Here is a 23,564-nt window from a genome sequence, read left to right on the forward strand (position 1 = left end):
TAGTTCCAGGCTATGCATCAAAAAACCACTTCGTTAATTGCATTCACCAGGGTTCATAGTACTGTTAGAAAATATAACGGTTCCAGTTTTTTGACCAACACTGTTTTGTCTATTGTCCCTCCAAAAGTGGCTAATTATCTCTAATTATATTGGGAACTAATTGACATAATGAAAAAATAATGGCATATTTGAAATCATTTGGGAAAAAGCAGCAAGACTGACAAGTTTCACAGAGTTTACTTAAAAATTAAAGTTGTTCTAAGAGCGGTGTCCCCCCTTAAAGAAACAGTTTAACAGCGGCTTCAAAACTTGCATTTTACAACTGCCGAATACTCCACAGATACATGTACACATGTTGTTTGTTATACCTTAGGTGTTCCCAAAGATATATGTTCAGTGCACTCGGTACAAATCCAGATATTGTACTTTTAAAGCGCAGGATTCCCCGTAATTGTAAAATCTAGGTCTCAGAGCTAATTAGGAGCAGCGCACGAATTAGGTTAAGGCGCATGCTATTTAGATTCTTGTTGTAGTCGCACATCCTATGCAAGTGGCATGTTATAGCCTAACTGGGTGACATTGCGATGGGCAACCTCTTGTTGGGAGACATTTTAAGACGCTGGCGTGCACATGATATAAGCATACTCATAGGATTAGTTTTCAGTTACCACCATGTTCTAAACTGAAGAGTAAAGTTTCGCATTTCAAGCTCTTGAAGAAAGCTTAGGTAACGTTACGCCCTCAGGGAGAGAGTAGATATGGTAGGTACTAAGACTACAGTGCACGAGAACACAGAAAGGAAAGAGAGGTTGAAAACATACATTAGGGGCAAGCAGGCTCTGCAAGCTTCTTCGCATAGTCGCGGCTCGCGGGTGCACTGAAACATTTCTGCAGTCAGTGGGTGAAAACCTGCTGCCAAGGGTGCTTCGTAGATGCTAATGTGTGCAGTGCTGTGTGGCTGCAGTGGTGGCCTGTGGTGGTCGCAGTGTCGTACACTTGTCGTCGTCGTCGTTGCTTTGTGACCATCTTAAATGGAAATCCTTGTCTGTTTTTTTTTCTCTCTCTCTCTTCCTCTCTCTCTCTCTCTCCGCTTCTGTATCTCATCTTGCATCTCTGCCTCACATTTGTTTTTCCACTTGGCCCCTTCCTCCTCCTCCTCCTCCTCCATTTCTACTCTGTCCTCCTCCCGAACCCTCGAAACTAGTGGATCTCCCTGAAATCAAGGGCCCTCATCGCAAATTTAGAGCCCTGGTGTCTAGTGTCTTAGGTAGGCTTCACCAGTTTTTTTACATCTCTTGTCTCTCTATTCCCTTGTTGCCCTCGCTTGCTGCCTAGCTTTGCCTGTGAAGAGGGGGATTATAGCACAAAGCTTGCTTGGCACGTTTTGGCAGGGCCTTTCTTTGCCTAGTGTGAGAATGCTTGCACACTGCTGTCTTTTTGGTGGCTGACCCGTGGCTTTTTATGCCGGGCGCACTCTGGGTGTCTGCCCATCGCTGCAAAGGTTGACAAGCGGGCGAGCTTTGGGTGGCCAAGTTCTGGCGCGGATGCTTGTTGCTTCTGCCATTGCCTTTCATTACCGCTTGCCTACAGCATCGCCCTTTTTGTGATTGTGTATGCGAGGCCTTGAGCTTCCATCATTCAGTTGTGCTCTTGTGTTATACTGTCGGTGACCATTTGCAAGTCCTTTGGCGTTATTAGAGCTTTGCTCCTAAATGGACTGCAGCTATCAGCTAGGGGCTCTGCTTGATGAGCCGGTGGCTTAGTGGAGTGGGTAATGTGCCCAGTAGAGCCTCTTCAAGGCCTTCCACGCCTGCTGGCATGGAGGACTGTGGAAATGCTGTCAAGTTATTTTTGTGTGTGTGTGTGTGTATGCACTGGTTACGTCTTGTTTCATAACAGAATCTTCGAGGATAGTAACAATGATTACTTCCATACGCAGTGCCTCTCAGGAAGGCTTGCCGCACAAATTCAGTTTTGCGAGCCTTTGAGAGGTGCGGATTCAGTAACATGCAGAAACTTTGCATGCTGCAAATGCTAACTGCATGTTAATGTGAGCATAATGCGTATTACTAATTCTAATGATCGATTTTAGAATTCTAATGTTGCATGCTTTCTGCCATGGCATTGCTGTGTTAAGGACAGAATGTGTTTGCACCTACCCTAACAAGAGCCGAACAAATGTTAATACGGGGCATGAGGCTTGCTAAATGTTGTCATGCACAGAGCTTGCTATGCAGCAAATGCCTCCCCTGTGTTAGGAAAAACTAATAATATTGCTGTAGCAGCCTAACACTGGTGGCTATGTAGTCATTTATAGCAATTACAATTCTAGTTTTGTATCGAAACTTTTGTTTTGCTTCAAAATTTGCCTCCATAGGCTGCTTAGAGGGCAGCAGAGTAATGTGTCACAGGTGCTGGTAACCTTCACTTTCTTGTACCTTTGAATAAGTATAGTGAAGTAAGAGGCAAGTCATCACTGTGGTAATTTGGGGAAAAAACTGCGGGGCTAGCAATAGTTGGAGCTCAAAAAATGACATTTTTGTCACGGGTACTCTGAATGGCTGGCTGGATTCATTATGTATCCGCTGTGGTGAGAGCGTTTAATGCGTTCCTTTGCCCTTATTGAAGCTCGAGTAGTATGCTCGATCAGACATCAGAAGATAGTGCTCACCACCACGACAGCTTTGCACTGCAACTGATTGTGTTTGTGTACACATTGTTAACATTGGAACTTAGGCTAGCTTGTGCTTAAAATAGGCAGGCATGGGGAACTCCAAGAGATGTGCTTGGAGGGTATTACACTGAACTTGTGCCGATAAAAGTCCATTTTAGAAACTTATCATGGAAGTTTAGTGTTCTGTGCTCTGTCTAACCTTCTTGAATTGCGAAGAAAGCTAAGCTACTTCAGGTAAATTGAATTCTTGTAGGACACAGAAAGAAGTACACACGAGGTCCAACTGTATTTGTTTTTTCAAGCAGGTACCATCTCGAAATTTGCACCTGGAATTTTTTTTTTTAAAGATGAAAGGTGGTTGCTGCAGCTATTGGAGAAGCCACCTTAGGGGAGGGGTTGTGCAATGACAGTATGCTTGTAGTATTAGAACTACGGCACCATCTGCATCAAGCTCTACCCATAGACATACCCTACTACAGTCGAGCCTTGTTGTAACAAACTCTGGTATATTGAATAACCGGATATAACGAACAGCATTAGAAAGGTGGAAGGTCGTGCCAAATTCCTAGGTCAGTTGTGCTGTTTGTAACAAAACCACAAGCACGAAATTCAAAGCAGTATTGGTGATAACAAATGAATTTCGCTTATCACATGGATAAAAGTGGCATCCGAGCTGCTGTGCAAAGTTAAAGTCCCTCTAAAAACAGTTTTTTAAATGATATTGGAGTAACTTCAAACCATGCAACCTGTTTGGAAGCACACTGCAAGTGTTTATCGGTGAGCTGATATGCTGATGACGATGATACTTAGCTCAGCCAACATAGCCTGTGCAAGAAGTTTGAGCATAACCTTAATACTACTACAATAAAGCGTTAAAGCTTTGAAAGACGATCCGATAACAGGCCCAGGGCAGGCAACGGCGGGGATTCAGTGATAGCAATCGTCTTAAAGTTTGTGTTGCCTATTCAACAACTTTGGTGTGCATTTTATCAGGTAAAAAGAAAGTTGGTGTGAGTAAATGCACACCGCTTTGCTGTAGAATGTAAAAAGAAAAAGCTCAAAACAAGCACTAATAATTGATAGATGTTGAAAGCAAAGTTGGGGTTCATGCGAATACTATGTGTATGGATTTTGCCCTGAAGTGCAACGTCACTGTAGTGTGGGCCGCGCCCTGATGCATCCTTGCTCTATCTTAACGGCTTATCGTCAAAAGAAAAAAAAAACGTACATTTGTTCTTCAGTTTTGGACATGGCGTTATCTAGTCGTTATCGCTACCATGCTTCCCATTCAAGGGCAGATGTTACCGTGAAAAGGAGGGCATCACTTCAAACAGTATCAGATAATGGGCCGCTCCCTGACTCAAGCGAGAGGGGAGCTTCTTACAACCTAGCATCTATCGACAACGATAAGTTCAGCAAATGTGCACTGCTGTACAGAATCGTCCTCTGGCTCAAAGACATAGCTGATTCACTCTTGCTTCATGGGTAAACAAAAAAAAAATTCGTGACCCATGGTATGTGCAATTGTTATTTGAGTACATGCTGCAGTCGTGCAGTACTCCTTTTTTATGAAGGCGGACAGGTTGCAATATGGGACCAATTTAGCAGAGAATGGGGGGAATAGGGGGATGTTTGTTTTTTAAGGGGTGGGCTAATACCGAATAGTAACCTTGAAATCGAATATTGAATCAAATTAAGACAACCAATCCAAATATTGAATTTTTTTTCGCAGGTTTTTGTGCAAAAACAGAAGCTACTTCACAAGTTCGGGAAACTGACTTTTTTTTCTCTCTCTCTTCAGCTCGAAGAACATACTTTTCAACTCTCATTCGCAGCAGTCTAGTCGGTGAACCACTATGAGGCGGGTACTTCAGGAATCTGGAATGAGCACGATACACATTCGAAAAACAATTTGCACTGGAGTTGCTGTACTGCAGTCATAGGCAAATGACTAAACAGCGCTTTGTAACTTCAAGGCGAGCACTTTGTAGGCATGAAAAATGTGACACGAACGTAGTACAACCACAATCACTGACAACGATAAGGCACTTCGGAGGCACACGGCGAGCGTGAAGCATGAACGATATGTTGCGGAAGGAAAGCTCACACTACAGTCACCGCGCACGAACGAGCCTGTCCCCTACGGTCTAAACCATGAGAAAAAAAAAACATCAATAAGTATACACCAGCTGCATTAAAACAAGCCAGAACCTTTTTTGATTTTAAATTGACAGAAGTGCTGTCAATGAAAGTGGTGGGGATTGCTTTAGTGGAAGCTGCCGTAACATGTAAACATCCGGTCACAGAATTCAAAATTGTGGCCAGAGTTGACGGCAATGGCATGAAGGATCTTATTAATGCAATTGCAAATTACTCTCTGCTGCGGGATGAAATATGGCCTGTGCAAGGCGGGCTCATCAAAAGCAAGATTAGGATGAAGCTTGCCAAGCAGATGGTGTAGCAGCAGTGTGTGAGTGTGCGCCGACATCTCGCTTTCGTTAAGCAGGGCACTTTCGGGAAAGTCCACTTGGCTATACAAAAAATGAAATAGTAGGTATTCAATTAACGAAATGAATTATTTGTGAAGGTACTAGTTGATTCATATTCGAGTATTTGCACCCCCACCCTTTCTTTTCTTTTTTTTTTTGCACAACATGGGGTTGTGAGTTACATGCATACATGTGTTTATGCGCAAAAGTACAGCATATACTCTGCTGCATTTCATAAAATAGTTCTCTTTAATGCAATTCCTCCCATTCTATATCCAGCCATTGAGGTGCCTACTTTCATAAAAAATATCGAATATAAAGAAGAAATTTTCGCTTTCGATTGCGATTTCTTTGTAACAAGGTTCGGCTGTGCATGTTTTTATGGCACTGGAAGGTTGGGCACGTTGGTGTGGTGTAAATGATGCTGAAACAGCACTAAGACGAGGCGGGGTCTTCCTGCCATTCTTTGTCCCAGTTCATCTTTGTGCTGTTCTCGCAGCATATTTAATGCGGGGACATAAATGTCCAAATGAGCAAAAAATCCAGCGTCTGGTGTCTGTGTCTCGCCTCCTCATCTGCGAGAGGAGCAGGTGACATGGCACCGTTACTCTAGGCTGGAGGTACTGCGGTTCCCCGTCTCAAAAGGAGAGGAGGAATGAAATTAGTGAGGTGCTGCTGGGTACATTGTACTAGCACAAGAACGGAAGACAAGGGGAAGAAAACCGCAGGATGAACGCCAGTCCTGTGGATTTCTTCCTCTTGTGTTCCGTCCTTGCGCTAGTACAATGTGCCCGGTATCATCAAGCCAACTAGCCCAACTCTCCATCCTTAGTGATGTGCAGGATGACCATCTGTGGGTGGAGGTCCCTTTCATGGGAATCTGGGTGGCAGCTTCAAAAAGGCGGGCTCTCCATTGACTGCAATGTGCTCCGTAGCTCATGTACACTCAGAAGTGTGGGCACAGGCTCTGTAGCAACGAAACGTCACAAACCTACCATTGGCTACGGGGCATAGCACACCCCAGCCAACATGTTATTACGGAAACTCTGAAAAATAACTGTTACCAATTCAGTCATCAATAGCTGCAACATGCCTCGCATAAAAATGTAATAAAGCCTGCAAGTTTGAGCTTAGTTGTTCAGAAAATTGTTATTAGGACTGGTTAAAAGTAGACTTGAATAATGGAAAGAAACCTGAATAATTTTGAAAAACCACTGTGGACATAAACAGCATTTCATTGGGTCTGTATGCTGCTGTTTAGCCACTTGACAGAGAGCAGCCTCAAAGCGGAAGTTGCTTTGAGAAAAGTGACCTAGAAGAGGGTATAAAGCTGGCAAAGTCAGCAGTAGGAGGCAGAAAATAGCAGTGCTTCATAAAATAGAAATCTATCTGCTTCTGTTGAAACCAACCTCATTTGAAGGAAGGGTTTAGTAGATGAGTTCATTGCTGTCTTGTATTTCTAATGTACCTTACACAGGACTTCTTACCTTAGCATGTTCTCGCCAGATGAATTCATGTCATTGCTTGTGTTGACAGACTTCTCAGGGTCCCCTTCATGAAAACGTGTTAAATACAAAGACTGCTGCAAGTAATTGTCTGCATTTTTTGGCTGATCAATGAGAGTTGTTAAAAACAATACACCATGAATCACAACAGGTCATGACAGTTCTACTAAGTTCAGTGTCAGCAGGTTGGCATGTTTGCATGCACATTGTGGTTCAGGACAAGGGGGAAGTCGCAGGTTACATTGCTGATAACCACAATCATTGCTGGCTATGTGACCTGCATTTGTTGTAGCATGGTATGGCAATGCAAGATGAAGTGGATGCCTATCTTGTTGAATATGGAATATCTTGGAGCAGTGGTTCTCAGACATTCATTCATCAGGTACAGACTGTGGGAAGAAGTAGGTAATTCGGAAGAGATGTTTTACGAGGAGTACCTAGTAATGTGATCTTACTGTGAGAGGTGGCTTAGGTTATTTATAAAAGTTGACTTAGAGGTACACACACTAGTGATATGGCTTCTCATGTTATGGTCACTACACCAGTATAGTCACTTGGAAAAATAGATCTCCAAGTCAACTCCTGCATGATGTAGCTGCGCGAAACCTAATTTGGCAAAGTCCTCTTGTACCATCTCCAGTGTAATACAGGAACGTCCAGTCGTCATCAACTTTGTTAGGTTCGACTTTTGAGTAGCATAGCAAGTGTGCTGCTATGGTCGACATCAAATACTAAGCATTTGTTTTTACTGTTTCTGAGGACTTATTGTCTCGTGTCTGCCAATCGCAATTTTCATAAATGCAAGGCTTTATTATAGCTCATAGAGAAAGCTAACTGCTAACAGCTGGTGAACAGCTAGGAAGAGCAACGTGCGACCGCTAATGCTAACAAAGCTCTTGGGTTCTGAAGTTTTCTTCAAGCAATTCTTCATGCCTTAGTACCCAGCCCATGCAATATGAGACCTTCCAGTTTGTCCTCAGAGAAATGTGTTCGGCTCTGCACTTCGGCATCCATGTGACCAACATGGCTACTTTCCCTTGTGAGATTGTCAATGAGCCAATTACACCTTCCGTTGATTGCTGTGCTATAAGAAGTTGGCGAAAACATTGCCAAGGCTGAGGCAGCATTTGGTCTGGCCACCTTTTCGGAGTGTCTAGAAACACGGAACGGGTCTGACCAATTTTTGGTGGTGGAATTTGTCTGAGCTATCATCCAACTAATTGCGCAAAACAAAAAAAAAGGGGTATAAGCAAGAATAAAATGATGGCCCTAAGTAGTGCTGCTACATGACCAAGATACAGGTATTCCATTTAAAGTAGCCTCCTGATTCATCTTCCATGGTTGCATAAAGTTAGTCTGGGTGCTCCTAATGAAGCAGTGCTGCTACATGACCAAGATACAGGTATTCCATTTAAAGTAGCCTCCTGATTCATCTTCCATGGTTGCATAAAGTTAGTCTGGGTGCTCCTAATGAAGCAGGGCTTAAAATAGAATGTTTCATCGGAGGCAATGCTGACTGCAGAAAGCATAAACCCTGATGGGCAAATTATATAAATGGAAGCAAAGATGTTTGCCCTTTTTGTATACACACGTAGTTTACAGTTGCAAATACTACACATTAGTGGGAATGTGGTTTGAACTGTCAACGTCGACTTACTTGCACTGCACTCAACTGCTCTAATAAACTGATGCAGGCTCATAGTATTGGCATATTGGAACTGCTAACATTGATGTGGGAACCCCCAGACACTAGCTCCAGTTTCCAAAGCTGGAAGGATGCAATGCTGATGTTCAAAAACAGTCAGAAGGACGTAAGGATATATGGATGTAAGGATAAAAGCATATAATCCAAGATTGAGATCAGTGCATGCTCTACGGTTGCTTTTTTTGTTTTTCTCTCTTTTTTTTTAAAATAAGTTAAGTCTAGTAAGCACAGAGCATCTCATTGCCAGCTCCCCTTTTATTAGGGTGAGACAGTGAAAGGAAATTGCTGAACTTGTACTGCAGGCAGTAAAAATTAAGCAGCAAAATAAGGTGATCTGGCTGTCAACCTTCTGATGCACAATAGCGTTAAGAAATATTTGAGATAGTGTAATGTTGTCAGACATTATAGAGGTGACTATTAGAAGCTTGTGCATATTTGTGATTATGTTCGCTGAAAAAAATATTGTTGGATTCCTTAGACAAAAGTATTATCACGTTCGGGCTTTCAGTACATCAGTCTATTAAAATAGTGAAGGCGGGAGGGTCTGACGGGTCCGCACATAAAGCTGTTTTTACACGGGGGTGCGTTGTTTTTTAACCGTGCTTATTCTTTTCTGTACCACTTGAATAACAGGCCGAGTGGACAACAATTTTGTTTCAGACTTTTTTTGTTCCTTCTTTTGGGGTGGGGGTACTGTGTTTTGTGGTTGCTCTTCTATAGGCTGTGCAAGGGTGTTATCTTGGGTGTTTGTTAGTGCAGATTGACTGCAGAAGGCAACCTGAGAGAAGGTGCTCACTGTTTGCTCCCACGCTCTCCCCACCCTTTCGTGCAGCGCTGAAGCACTCGCCTTCCAAAAGAAAAGGAGCTCCTGGGAGAACACGTCAGGTTTCAGCCAACGAACAAGATGTCATCAAGGAGGAAACAGAGGCGGACACATCGCCAAGCGGCAAAGATCAAGGTACGTGTCATCAGATGCACACTTGGAGAAAAACTGTGCTGATCTTCTGTAACGCTAACGCAGCTTCTGCGCTTTGCTGTGTTGTGATGTCTCAGCTTAGCTGCAGCCCAGGTTTAACTGATGCGCTTACCTCAAGCAGTTAGAGCGAGAGCCACCCCAAGGGGCCGTCACGAGGGCAGATTTCAGCTCCTCTGCTTCCGTACCCCCAGGGTAGTGCGTTGAAATGCAAAAGCTGGAAGCTTTACTGTTCACCAAGTAACTTCGATTGAAATACCATGCAATGGAAGCTTTGAGTGCCGCTTCACATCTGTCGTGGCGAGCAAAGTTTGATCAAAAGCGCCGAAAATTGCAAACTTCGACAAGACAGCACTGTTTCACTGTAATTGTAAAAGTAATAGAGTTATTTCAAATTTTATTTAATTGAGCACATAAAGCAGACAAAGTTGATGCCTAAGCTTTGAGTTGCTGAAAAATTTCGTGAATATGATTTCTGGAAAGATTTTGTAAGCCCTTATCATGCAAAAAGAGCGTATGGTGTTAATTTGAACTGCAGCAGCGATTTCATTTTGCTTGAGCGCCTTTGCCTTTGCGGACAAACTTGTCTGCTAGGAATGCATCAGTTGGGTCTACACTAAAGCTTCCTCTTGAATGTGTCACTGCAAAACTTTAGTCAGTGTGAGCAACGAGGGGGGGTGCTTGCTGCATGGAGCAAGAGTGTGTGTCCTTTGTATCGCATTATCTCTGACGTTTGGAGGCTTCGTGTTGTGACTTGTGTGTGATGGTGGGGCAGTGTTCTGGGCCTTGACGGTTGTGCATCGATTGTGACGCGTGAAGCTCCCAAGAGAAGCAGCGGCTCGATGGTTCCGGATGAAAGGAGGCCTTAGCGACGAGTCCACAGCCAGCCGCTGCCACGGTCCTCGTCGCCCGCACAGTTCGAACGAGAGGAGAGCCAGTGTCCGGGGAGTGCCTCGAGGGGAAGCCACGTTACGGCAAGATACTCCTGGACTGTTTTCCCCGGTGATTCCCTGGTGGCCTGTGCGTGCTTGTTCGAGCACTTGTTATTGCATTTGTGACCGATTGTACGTGCACCCCATCCTTGCCAATTAAACGAAAGCATTATTGTGATGTATTTTTATGCACGCCTGCTGGTGGTTTCGCATCTGTTTTTCTTCTCCCTCGACAACGACCAGTGTTGTATTGTTGGCCGGCACTGTTGTCCAACTTTTGCATTTGACGGAGGGCCGAGGGTGTGTGTTGTTCCCAGTGCGTTGCGAAGGAGGAGCTGGGGCGAGCGAGTACTGTTTGTATGAGGGTGGCGTGCATTTTCACGAGACTGCCTGTATCCTTGGAAATATTTGTCCTAAATAATAAAAATCGTGGCTATTCTCGTGTTTCGTTTTTTAGTGATGTTCCTCTTTCCTTTCTCCGCTTTCGTTGTTTGTCTTTTTCGTACACTTCATTTGCGCCTTTCAAGTTGGGTGTTGTTTTGAGTGGCAGTGTTACTCATAAGCTTCAACTCAGCCTACATCTGTAACTTACACGGTTCAAAATGCACGTTGTGAGCAGGTGCCATTGAGTTCGTGCTCAGTGGTATTGTTTGCAACTTTCAGGAATTTAGACAATGTGTGGACATTCCAAACAAGTGGTCGTTTATTACAGGTATCGAAGCAGTTAAAATCACGTGCTGTGTCTTTGCATTGTTATTGGGCAGTCACCGGCCATTTTTCACTAATTAGCCCTGGATTTTATTTTATATACATTTTTCAGTCATTGTACAGTTGGACCTCGTTATAACGAACACTGCTATAGCGAATTATCGGCTGTAGCGAACTGAATACAAACTTTGGTTGGTGAGGCTTAATTTCAGTGGCACTTATTCTTTTATAACGAAAGTGAAACTGTGGGAGCCATGCGCACTATTAGATATAACGAAGAAATATGTGACCAGCTGGTAGAAGTTCATGGACATGATGGAAAACTTCATCCTGCTCAGTGCTGTGAATAGCCACCAGACAAAGATCACATCCTTCCTTTGAAAAAATAGGAACGCAGACATGTTTTGTCGAATGAGCTTGTTCTGTTTGAATTTTCCGTTTCAGGTTCGGGTTCATTGAGCTTGAAATGCCACAAGGAGGAATATAAGCGTTACCTTGTTTATAGTAGGTTAAAAAATAAAATAAGTCATTTTTGTATCAAGGATTTTTTGCGGGAGTCAGATTACCCATTGGTTTGAACCGATTTTTAGCTCTACTGTTACTACGAATATTGGACATAACAAATTAAATGACTGTCCCGATACTACTTCATTATAATGAGGTTCAACTGGTTTTTTTTGTTAGAAATGCAGTCTGTTGTAATAAGAAATTCTATTATTCACTTTGCTTATATTCAATGATTTGTGGCTGTGTGTCAACATGCTTGTTTGTACTTGCTCCTGGTACTTTTTTGTTTTCCTCCCTAATGTGCCATGCATCCAGATGCATGTGCATGAAGAGACCTGGCATTTATTGTGCCGGAGTTGTTCCTGGTTTACTGCACTCTACAAATGCTATTAAGTTACACCGCGATAGAACCTTGATGGAATTTTGGGGGTCTCTTGAACGAGAGAATCATGTTGGGAGTATGTGCCAACTGGTAACTCTGCCTCATTTCGAGATCTGAGTTTCTCTTTTGGACGTACAGGCAGTTGCGCCATTCTAGCACTTAGAATACTGCTATAATTTTTATTCAAGTGGTGAATAATGTACACAAACAGCTACATGCCACCACTGAAGCTGGCACTACTAAACTAATCTATTAGTATCTAGGCGATAGTTTGTTGTCACTGCTGCTATTTCATCCAAAGAATGGCGTAGGTGTAGGACAGGGTCACACAGTTATCTCGGTGCATATCGTTCGCCAAGCGAAATGGTCACAGCGTAGACTGCATTTGCGTTTCATTTTTAAAGTGTGAAAAGTGCTTGTGCATATTTTTGTTGCTTGCTCTAGTTTCAGCTTCTGGCTAATGTTAGCTGCCCTCATGACTTTGTACTTAGTCATTCTCGGATGTGCATTTATTAGGTGTGATTTTTGTGCGACAACCGGTCGTGTGGTGGTTGCATTTTTTTCTCTGTAGTTAGGCTGTTCACATTGTAGTGTTAAGCTGCAGTTGAAATTTATAGTACATGTTTGTCAGGCAATCAGAACTTCCACATTCTCGCTCTTGTGCAGAAGTGCCCTTACATGAACGCATGATATGAAAACTTAAAAAACGAATTTCAACTATGCTTTGTCTTAATATTTGCTTTGCTTCTCTTATCAGAAGCAGTTAAGGTTTCGTTTTTATCTGGAATGTCTTGCACATAAGTTTCAGATGATCTTTTGAAAGTAAGTATTTACTCAATGTGTGAGCAAATTATTTGACTAGTTCCCCCCTCTCTCTTTTTTTAAACTTTGTTCTTATGGGGCTTGGAAATAGCCTCTGTCTGTGAGATTTTTATCACTCCCAAATAAAGCTGTTTTCTACACTGGAGAAAATGAACCCTTGAATTCTGCCTGGTTATTATTTTGAAAGAGTTTGTGCATTGTAGCCAGTACTTCTGTTTATGCGGCTCCCCCCCCCCCCCCCCTTCCCCAGGTCTGATTCGTGATTTCTTGTCTTGAAAACATACTTTTGCAATAAAGTTAGTTTCATCAGCTATTGTGCATGGCTCTTGTGGGAACAAGTATCATGGAGCTTAAATGTCTGATCAACCTATTGAGGTGTAAAAATGGAAGTAGGAAGTAATAAGCAAATAGGAGCACCGCCTGTATAAAAAATGCCTCTTAGATCACCCACTTTTAATTAAATACAGGAGAGACACCTTGTTTCACAGGTCATTTGCCATATCATTGTTTATGCAAGTGATGTTGGCTGACTTAATGCTTAATCCCTATTGCTGTGTTAGAGGGATACATTCCTGGAGAATGGGCACTTTTTTATCCGCTCCCTATTACGCCTGCCATGCATGCTTATCCACTTGTGTGAACAGGTGCATTTTCTAACAGCATCTAGGGTGCTGTGTTGCAAACTAGACATGCAGTGTTATCCAATGCGCTTAATCACAGTTACTGTGAATACCTGTTTAAGTGCATTCTTATTCGGTGTTCTGCTATACGAAATACAGTTGAGCCCGCTTATAACGAACACATCGGGAAACTAACATCAGTTCGTTATATCTGCTTTTCACTATATCTCGACACAAAATGTATGTATACAAATGGTGATGGGAAACGAAGATTTGTTCATTATAGCCACTGTTTCGTTAAAACCAGGTTCGCTATAAGTGAGCTGTGTTTTTGCAAGCCACCCAATTGCTAATTTAAGGAGAGTTGTAATGCTTTTGTTGCGCTTCGAGGTCTTATTCCATGTGTAAGGGCTAGTGTAAACAGAAAAGAGCAGTTTGGTTATTTACACTGTGTGAAACATTTTACTAGTGCTGCATGCTATCTTCCACGTGCTGGCAGTGTGCTTAGCAGCTCCGTAATTCGAGAAGAGCACTTGTGGGCTGCTAATATTGTGCTTACATTCGTATATGGGCAGTTAACAATCAATGTTGTAACGGTGAAGAACCCAGTTCTCTCCCCCACCCTTCTGCAGCCCCCTCATATTGTATGCGCTTTCACCCGAGCTGACTCTGCCGTCTTCGTGCCTTTGCCGTGCCCTTCATTCTGTGTGTGTGGCCAGTGAGAGAGAGAGGCTCCAGTGACGTGGAACGGTGTTCTCCCCCTGTTCCACCTAGGCTCGGATGTGCCAGCGTCTGAGAAGAACTCTGTGTTCAAGTTCAGCGACGGGGACACGGCGGCCATGATGAGGGAAGCTCTGAGCCTGCACCCCGCCGGCACCGAGCGGAGCAAGTCCAACTCTGAGCACGTGCCAAAGTCGGTGGTGCTGCGCTCGCCCGCTACTGTGGTCACCATCCGGGCCTCGGAAACAATCAGGTCAGGGTTTGCCCCCTCCCCCTCCCGGAGCGTTATTTTTCTGTAGAGGGGTGTGTTTGGAAGTTCGAGAATTGTGGGTGATGTCACTTTCATGAGTGGGGAAGGGTGGAGAAAGTTAGTTTACTTTTAAGTGCAGAGCACTTTAGGGGCTCGCCTTGTCGTCATCGCTCGCTCACTGGACCCAAGTAAAGCCACACGGCGTTCCGTTGTAGCGAGGTGTCGTCGTGGTGAAACCCAGAGGCTTTAAAAGCCAGGCGGTATATATAGTTATAAGCGTTCCAAGCTCGTGAACTGCTGGCGCTTGTCATACATCCCCGCGTTGTTTAGCGCAAAGAAAACTGCAGGTACACTTGAGGCAAAATATACGTAATTAACCGGCAGCGCCCGCGTTCATTTAGTTAGGAACGCTCGTTAGGTTGGTTTTTATGATAGTAAGCGAAAAAAAGTGGCAGTGCAACGTTGGCTCGTGCTGGAGGAAAAGCATCCCACTGGCGCAGTTTCAGGCAGGGGGCGCGCAAGCACTGTGAAGGCAGGAAATTTGAATTGCATTGTGTGGTAGCAGCGAGCGGTTAACGGCATTACAGCCCATTGTCGCGAATCACACTGCTCTGCACTTCTGACAGCTTTCACATTGAGTGGAGCGGCTTTAATTTTTGTATGCAATAGCACTTACACTGCCAGGCCTGACGATTTTGTGTGCCCATAACATTAGCCCCTAATTAGTGTGGTAAAGTTGGAAGGAAAAGGCACTCTGCCAGTGGGGTGTTTATTACCACTTTGGGATTGCCAAGAGTGGTGCCAGGGTTTTGTACCATGAAAAATCATCAAATCCTTGAAAAAAATTTAGCAAGTGTAAAATTCTTTGGCCAAATGATTGAAAATTCAAATTTCTTAAGTGTTAATGTGAGACCTAAATTTTTTAGGTTCTTCACAATTACTGCAAAAATGTAACGCTACCAATCAAATTTATATTTGGCTTCCTCAAAGTTTGTCCATCCTTATTGATTTTGGTGCCGGGGGTATATGGAGTGTTCTTGCGCCAATATGCTTAAACAGGCTGGCTGTGATCTAAAGTTAACATTAGCAGCTGTCTTGTGCAATTTGTTGTTTCACCACTGTTTGTCTTGCACAACATTTTGTTTTGCCACTGTTTTGAGTTTGTATAGCAGCTTCTTTTGTACAGGGTGTCTTCCAGACAGACCTTAACAACAGAAAAGATCAGTCTCCTAACACTAAGGTAACTGATTACTTTCAACGCATCCAGGCCTTGAAGCACTTAGCACATTGTTTTGTTTGTTTTAGTATAGTTACCTAAGGTACGCTATTTTTTTTATTAAGTAAATGTTAAGACATTGTTTTGGTTTCAAAGTCGTTTTTTTTTTTTTCTAACAAATGAATGTTTCTTGCACACTAAAGAAATCCAGCTGAACTAAAGCGATGAATGAGTGCATCCTTCAGACACTGCCTGCCTGTATGGACTCTCATTGTGGCCATGTGTCCACCTATCACTTCACACTTTCACAGCAATGGTCAGAATGTGGAACTTGTGGGTTTGAGAATGCTTTTACCGTGCACGGTATTTTGGGGGATAATTCACTACAATTTTTTTGGTACTCAGCAGCTCTGTAAGTAATATATGCTGTACAGTCGAACCCCGCAATAACGAATCCACCAGGGGAAACCGAAAAGTTCACTTTTGAGGGAATTTTATTGCTGCGGGAATGAAAAATAAAAAACAGGAAAATCGCCCGCAAACTTAAAATTTATTTCCAAAAGTCGGTTATAGTATTTTGCTAGCCTTACCTTGCAGTAACTTCAAAGCTCAACTCTCACACCACAAGAAGTGCTTCATTGCTAGTCGTGCGCGCCTAAGAATGACCGAATCGTGTCAAACGCATCCAAAACATCCTGTGGGTTCGCCTTCTCTGCACGTTTTCTCCCTGGTTCTCGGCCTTGAGTATGTCCGAGCATGCAAGCGAAGTCCAGCTTCTCCTGTTGACGAACTTTGCCAGGCAGTGGCACCTCCTTTTCCAATGTTGTCCACAAAACAAAGTGAGCACCGCTTTGTTGATGTCCAGAAAGGCCGCAGCAATCACTGTTTTGTTTTGCGCACATGTGCCGTTAATTAAAGAGTGGCGTCCTTGCTTTTCAAAATGGTAGAGTGAGCTACAGGCGGTTCCAACCTCATCGGTGCTATCCCTCCCTTCTTCCACTTGGGCCACTGACTTGGATTATGGTGGCTGCCTTATCTTGTAGTGATAAAAACTTCCACTTTTTAGTGAGAGCAAACGTGCCGCTGTTCAGCGGTAGCCTGCTAGCATAGCCCAAGCAAAAGATGTGCTGTGAGTCACCATGTGTCGCTTCCTTGTGGTGTCGCTGCGAGGCTACCTCCACGGCCGCCTGCTGCACGGTCTTTTATGTAAACAAATGTGGAGGCGGCCTTGCAGCGCTCTGTGGCAGAAGTGTACACACTTTAAGTCAGAAAAAAAAATGCATTTGAGCACTTTTTGGGCACTGTTAGCCTCAAATAGGTTGATAGAAATGCCGACCGGACTTGCAGCACATTTTGTTAATGCGGGACTGCCTTCCTAAAACATTTCATTTCCGTGAGATATGAAATGCATGGGGCTTCTATGAACATTCGCCGGGGACATTCGCAGGAATTTTGTTATCGCGGGGTTTGACTGTACTGTTTTCATGTGGTAAAAGATCATTTTATTGTAGCTAAGGACTAAAGTGGGCTAGGTGCATTAAGGGCTCTTAACAACAACACAGGATTATCGGGCACTTTATATATGGGAAGCTTAGGAGCACTTTGAAGGCAGAAGACTGGGTGGGGTGTAATGTAGACGACCCTCCAGCTCTTTTTTTCTTGCTGCATACTTTGTCAAAGGGCCATTACCCCTGTGAAAGAGTGAAGATTTGAAGCCCGGTTAAGTGGGTGGTGAAAGGGGGTAAGTGCTGCCTGTTAGGCCTGGCCGCTTTGCGTAACATGCTGCTGTTGCGTGTTCTGGCAGCGTGAGCTCCCTGGGGCCCTCTAGCAAACGCAACCCGATGTGGACTCCCCCACACAGTGTGGAAGGCTCCACCCCGACCCACACGGAAGGCACGCCCTCATTCACCGAGTCCAGTTCGAGCGGAGACATTGGTGCGTACCCCGCCTCCTCCTGCACTTCCCGTGGCCGTCGCACCGTGCCACGTCACCCTGATCAGTCTCCTCCGACACTGGAGCAGCTTCACAATCAGAGAGGGAAATACAAAGCTATCTACTCTAGCGGGTCTTCGGAGTACCAGCTGGGCAGGTGTTATGCAAGAGACTCACCCCTGTATTCAAAGAGCAAAGAGGTGAACAGCAAAAACGCTCGTGTGTATGAGATTTCGGCGCACGTTAAAGATCCCCAGGTAATCTGGAGCCCTCCACTACGCATTAAACCCTACAATCAATCAAACTTTTAAGGAAGCCTTCCATAAGTGTCCGAAAAGGACCATAATGAAAAAAGCCGCCGCGCGTTTCAGAAACCTTCCATAAGGCGCCCGTATCACCCTTATCAAAGGCACCCTTTTTGAAGCACGCTAGGCTCCTGTGAACGAGGCTATTGTGCAATGCACCAATCGTCGTACGTCGTGTGGGCAGGACTTGACTCTTGCACCAATAGGGAAGGACGCTCCAGTAGCGCCAGCTTCGAAGCGCTCGGATCAGTCAGCTCCATCAGTGACCGGTCTCCATAGAGAACGTTAGGCTTAACACTGCGGCCGATATTTGATCGCCGCTTGCACTAGGGCCGCGCATGACTATCCATTTAGTAAATTTTCTCCACAGTATCATCCCCTCTCTCACATGTGTAATGTGCAACTTGGTTTGCCCTATTGGTGGCATTGTGGCCTATGCGCGGCCTATGTGACCTATGCGCGGAGGCAGCACCATGGTGCCGACGCTGGCCGCATCACGTGCCAGCTGGGCCGCATCGCGTGCCGGCTGGGCCGCATCGCGTGCCGGCTGGGCCGGTGTGTGAATTGATTGTTTTTGCTCGCAGAAAGCGCTTTATCAATTTCTTGCGAATGACATTTGAAATCTGATACCTCAGCTAAGCTATCGTCGTTTGCAATGTTGGTCAGGAAAAGGCGCACTTAGGGTAGGTTGGGAGCTACCTTGAGTAGTGCTTACTTTTTGGGCTGATAAGTTCAGTTTTTGAAACACGTTAAGGCGCCTAAAAAGCGTCGGGAGGGAAAAGTGATGCTAAAGTCAGGTTTCTGAATGCGAGGGTCAGAGTTGAGTGAGTGTAGGCCGTAGCTGTAGTCATGTAGTCATTGTACGCTGTAGCTTTTGTATGTTCTACTTTATATTGGTGCCATGTCAGAAAGCTCTCTGGCTGTACCTGCCAGCATTTGTCTCGCTAATTGCTTGAATTTTATTTTAATGAAAAATGTCAGCTTGTATTAACCATGATAAAGAGTATTGGTTTCAATGTTTCAGCAACTGACTGAGAGGCAAATGGCTTTGTAGCAGAATCCTCAGCTACAGCTCTCTCGCATCTGCCCTGGCACCTGAATTTTAGGGGCGCAACCTGTAATCCATTAATCAACCGAGTGTTTAGTGCATTAATCACCCGAGTTTATGTCCTCGTTTACGCCAAGCAGTCTCCGAGTTCAGTTGTGCGTAGTGTCAGGTGGTTGTAACACGACATAGACTGCCTCATGACCGGGAGTGCTCGCTGCATTTCCAGCTTGCCCTACCACGCCCCTTAAAAACTGGATGAACAAGGGGTCCCAGCCTTCACTTGGTGACGCGCAAGGGCTACACGACAATGAAACGGTGAGTGACACATTTGGCAGCTGTTGATTTCCACAGACTCTGTGCTGAAATTGTGTGCTTATGTCTCTACAGAATGCTGGAAACTTTTTTTTTTCTTCTCTCTCGGGTATTCATTTATGCACATTTTTAAAGAGTGTCGGTCCTTGTAAATTCCAGGCCGCCCAAGGGTAAGATATTTAAAGCCTTTCACGCGGCTTCATCTAATGGATTGAGAAGCGGGAGGTCTTATTCAGTGACAGCACTGTATGATCAAAATATGATTTGTTGGCACGAGACAGCCCTATTAGCTAGTGAAAAAAAGTTGGCATGTCCACCACATCAAAACAACTAGTCCCGTGCATTGCACTTCATTGATGGCGGCTTCATAAAGCTTTGGCCAAAAAATTGCTCTTGGAGCTGGAGGTTGTTCCAAATTTGTGTAAAAAGTGAGCCGAATGAATTTGGCACTTCAGCAGCTGTTCTACTTTTATAGCTAAAAAGAAAAAAAAAACCATAGGCTTCCAAATCTAGTACAGTACTGTTTCTTGGTTAAGTACTAATGTGCCACAGAAGGTGTTCAGACTGCTTTATATTCTTGGCAAATAAATAAAATAGCTGTCCAGTTTTATGTTACAATGCAGAACTACTGTAGCACGGTTATGGGATCTGCCAACTGTTTTCGGCAAGTGGTTTAGGGTGCTGTTGCACAAGGTAGACTCATTGCTGCATTATGTGCAAATGCACACTTACGGTGCAGTAACAGGAGTGGTGAGGTTGTTTTGCGAGGAATAACATCTCGAGTTTCATGTAGTTGATCTTGGTGCACTTTTCGTATACGTGTTGCTACATAGAGCTTGGTGGCATGAAGCGTGTTGGGCACTGTTCTCCTGACGTCCACTGTGCATTGTGCCTACTGTTGTTGTGCTTGTTTTGCACCTTGCCAGGGCTGTGTTACTCGTAAAGGTCATTGCAGAGGACATTCATTGTCATGCGGTGGGGAGTACTTATTTAGTTGCATGTTTCCTCGTTTAATTTAACCCTTCGATGCCCAGAACTTTATTATTTTGCTCAAGCGTGTGAGAAGTTTTTTTTATGACTTAAAAGGACTTCCGACATCGCTAATTTGAAGTCAGAAAAAAAAAATTGGTTCATTAGGACGGACAGTAGGACACACTGGGCACTGACTGCCCATATATCACTTGAACAAGAGAGCTACCTTGATCACCATGATTTGTGGTTCAAGTGAAGACAATAATGTAAAGTTTGTATTGCTATCATTTGTAATAACAACAAATTGCGCAATTTAGGTTACCTGTCACGCCCATTGAGCCACCCGCGCTCGATGCAAGTTTTCGATGCAAACTTTTTTTTTTTTTTTTCACACGAAAGTTTGTGCTGCCCTGTCTTCTTTAATTATTGAAGGTCCAGGGTCCTTTGTTTGCCTATAGGTGGTGTTAAATGGCGAAAAAACCACAAAGTGCGAGAGAAAAAATATTGTTCGAGTTGTTGCTCCTGAGCAACACTGGGCATCGAAGGGTTAATTAACAGGGCACTGAATCATATGGCGGGAAGGAGGATGTTTTTGAAGCAATACGTTCTGCCTCCATGAAGGGTTGGATTTCAGCAGAAGCATTAGTTGAGAATCGCATGTGCACATGGCACTTGCGCGCATCTTTTTGTGACCATTGCAATGAGTACATTGCTATGGAGGTTATGTTTCTTCCAGTTTCTTTAACTTTGGTTTACTATCTGCTATTGAAAGGATCCTCTGGCCACTTTGATGAAAATTTAACACAAGGTTGCATAATTTTGTTAGCCAAAGCAACATGCATGCAATGTATAAGCATTCCTAATAGTACTGTCCATCTCAAAACCGTGGACTGCAAGGCTAGTCACTAATGCATTGTTATTAGGCAGTGTGCAGCAGGTGAGACAGCAGAACAGAGGAGACAGGATGAGTGTTCACTTGCCGCGGAGCCGACCAAAACTTACTCAGCTTGCAATCCAAGCCCATGCTTGTGCTAACTTTGAGCGGTGTGCTTTGGTCAAGTGATTACTTCACAAAAACTTCGCAGTGTCTGCCAGCATGGGTAGATGATGCGTCACTGTAACCTATCATGGATAATGGCTTTGGATAATTCGAGTACAGCTTTCCCTTCACTCCCCCTTTAAAGGCACATGGGTCTTTGATCAAAAACTTTATTTCTGATGATAAAAAATTGGGGGGCACATGTAGTTTTTCATTCTGATCGTAGATATAAAATTTGTTTTTGTTCAAAATGACTATATTCAAATTTACTTGTATTTTTGTATTTGATTTTATGACAGCCTTTGTACAAAAATTACAGGAGGGATGCAGCCGAACAAGGTACCAGTGAACTGTGCACAAATCAAGGAGTGCGATAAGATTAATCGTTCTATCTGGTCTGTAGCAGAAGTTACGACTGTTTGAAGTTTGGGCCTGGAAGGCAAAACCCGTTTTCCTGGTTTCCACCTTTCAAGCAAATGGTCGCAACTTTTGCTACAGACGAGATAGAATGATTAATCTTATTTCACTCCTTGATTTGTGCACAGTTCACTGGTGCCTTGTTCAGCTGCCTCCCTCTAGTAATTTTTGTACAAATGCTGTCAAAAAATCAAATATAAAAATTCAAGTCAATTTGAATGTAGTCGTTTTGCATAAAAACAGCTTTTATATCTGCAATCAGAATGAAAAACTACACGTCCTCCAATTTTTATCATCATAACTGTAGAAATAATCTTTTTTGTTTTAAGACCATTGTAGCCCCTTAACCAGACCTTCCTGCCAGGAAACCTTTATTAATTCATTTACCAATGCTTCTTGCATTCCCACATTAATTCTTTGCTTAGCAACCACAATCTGCCCTTCCATTTGAATTGAGCATTCATGTTGTCTCCCATGTTCTCCCTGGTCTCGCCTGTTGCCACCTACACAGAAGTCCCTTTGACACTCCGTTATGCTGAGGCAACATTGTAGTGGGCTGAGAACACAGCATCAAGGTTTTTAACCCAGTTGGCATGTCTTAAGAAAATGCTTTGACTTTTGTCTCAAACAGTGGCATGTGAGTACAAGCTCCAAGCTACCTGCCTTGCCTCTACTACTTTGCTGTTCTACAGTGGCTTGCTACTAATCTCTAAGTCTTCCTGTTCTGGTGTTGACAAAGCTCTCGTGTTAGCTCAGCTTCACTGCTCGGACAGCGTAAATGAAGAGCTCTGCTTGGTGACTGTCTTATCTCGCCCGCGGTGTACGACCATGTCGTACAGGAGCCTCTACTGTCGTTTCAGGCCAATCACATTGAGTGTAGGTTTGCTGCCACACAGGAACCTAATGGAATTTATTTTACACATACGGAAAAACAGGAACAGCCGTTGTGTTCGGACCATCAAATTCACTACCTGTTTTGAACTCCAGCACAGAGCTTCTTGAGCCTGTTTTGAACCTTTTTTAGTGTTTGAAATTTTGGTCCTCTATCATTGTGGTTTGCACTAATGTTTGCACTAATGTCATTTACTAGCAACATTGTTGAATTGTTTTCTTGACAGAGGATTTCTGTTAATGCATTATTACGAGCCAATGTACAGTATTTGTGATTGCAGTAAAAAAACAAAAAACATGACAGGTTTGACTTTTGTTTACTTGTGCAAGCATAGCAGGATGCTAAAGTAGTCAAAGGCCAAACAGTGGGGCTAGAAAGAAGTTAGTAGCGGCAGTCTGTGTGACAGGCTGGCACTGGACTGTCACCACGCAGAGCTTTGTTTTCTCTACTGCAGGAGTCTAGTATTGCTGCCAAAAAAAAATAAGTAAAAGCAATCACGAAAGTTATTTTTGGAAACATAAGCCCGTCATTTAGCAATACTATGCTGCGTTCTTTTAAACCTTATTTGTAATGTTTGGAAAAGTACTATTTTTGCCAATCTAAAATTATGGTTGCGAGAGTTCATCACCTATTTATTTTGCCATTGGCCATCGGCATAAATGCTTGTATTAGTATTTGAGAGTTGTCAAATTGTCGAACATTTTCTCGTGGAAATTTATGTTTAATAAGGCCTAAGTGCAATAATGTTGGCTTTGGTCTTTGCCATTGAAGTTTGTTTGCGAGCAGCTGCAGTATTGCATTCTTTCTGTATTCTTTCCAAACTCTAACAACAGAGGCTACTTGAAATTGGCCTCCTTCTGAGTTACTTAGCCTGTGAGCAAATAGGCACCTCACAAAGGAACCTTTCAAAACAATGCAATGTGTACCACTGGAGCTTTCATTATGTGTGCCTTAGTTCAGTGCTACTGTCATGAAAACAAATTAAGTGCGTCAGAATTCACTTCCTCCTTACTTTTAATGGCTTCTTGCATTTCTTGTCTGCGTAAAAAAGCAAATTGTTCTTTGCCCAAAAAAAGCGAGTGAGGAGCAGCTTTTGCATATATGGTGCAGAATGTAACCTTCAGTGTGTGCTGTGGGCAGGCAT

General features: G+C 43.7%; 1 protein-coding gene across 7 annotated transcripts in view; it reads left to right on the forward strand.

The window, feature by feature from the left end:
* Pip5k59b (Phosphatidylinositol 4-phosphate 5-kinase 59B) overlaps positions 1–23,564 on the forward strand; it is a 51,575-nt gene that overhangs the window by 19,256 nt on the left and 8,755 nt on the right. For 4 of the 7 annotated variants that reach the window (XM_077706323.1, XM_077706322.1, XM_077706324.1 and 1 more), the window contains exons 10-14: positions 1,205–1,267; positions 9,206–9,331; positions 14,092–14,290; positions 17,308–17,438; positions 19,015–19,103. In XM_077706323.1, the coding sequence (XP_077562449.1) occupies positions 1,205–1,267; positions 9,206–9,331; positions 14,092–14,290; positions 17,308–17,438; positions 19,015–19,103 (608 nt within the window). Of the gene's footprint in view, positions 1–1,204; positions 1,268–9,205; positions 9,332–10,165; positions 12,112–14,091; positions 14,291–17,307; positions 17,439–19,014; positions 19,104–23,564 lie in introns of those variants that run through there. The other 3 variants (XM_077706326.1, XM_077706327.1, XM_077706328.1) reach the window with 3 other exon arrangements.

This window comes from Haemaphysalis longicornis, unplaced genomic scaffold (genome assembly GCF_048455015.1).
Source record: "Haemaphysalis longicornis isolate Haplotype H1 unplaced genomic scaffold, Haemaphysalis longicornis Haplotype H1 scaffold_4, whole genome shotgun sequence".
NCBI lineage: Eukaryota > Metazoa > Arthropoda > Arachnida > Ixodida > Ixodidae > Haemaphysalis > Haemaphysalis longicornis.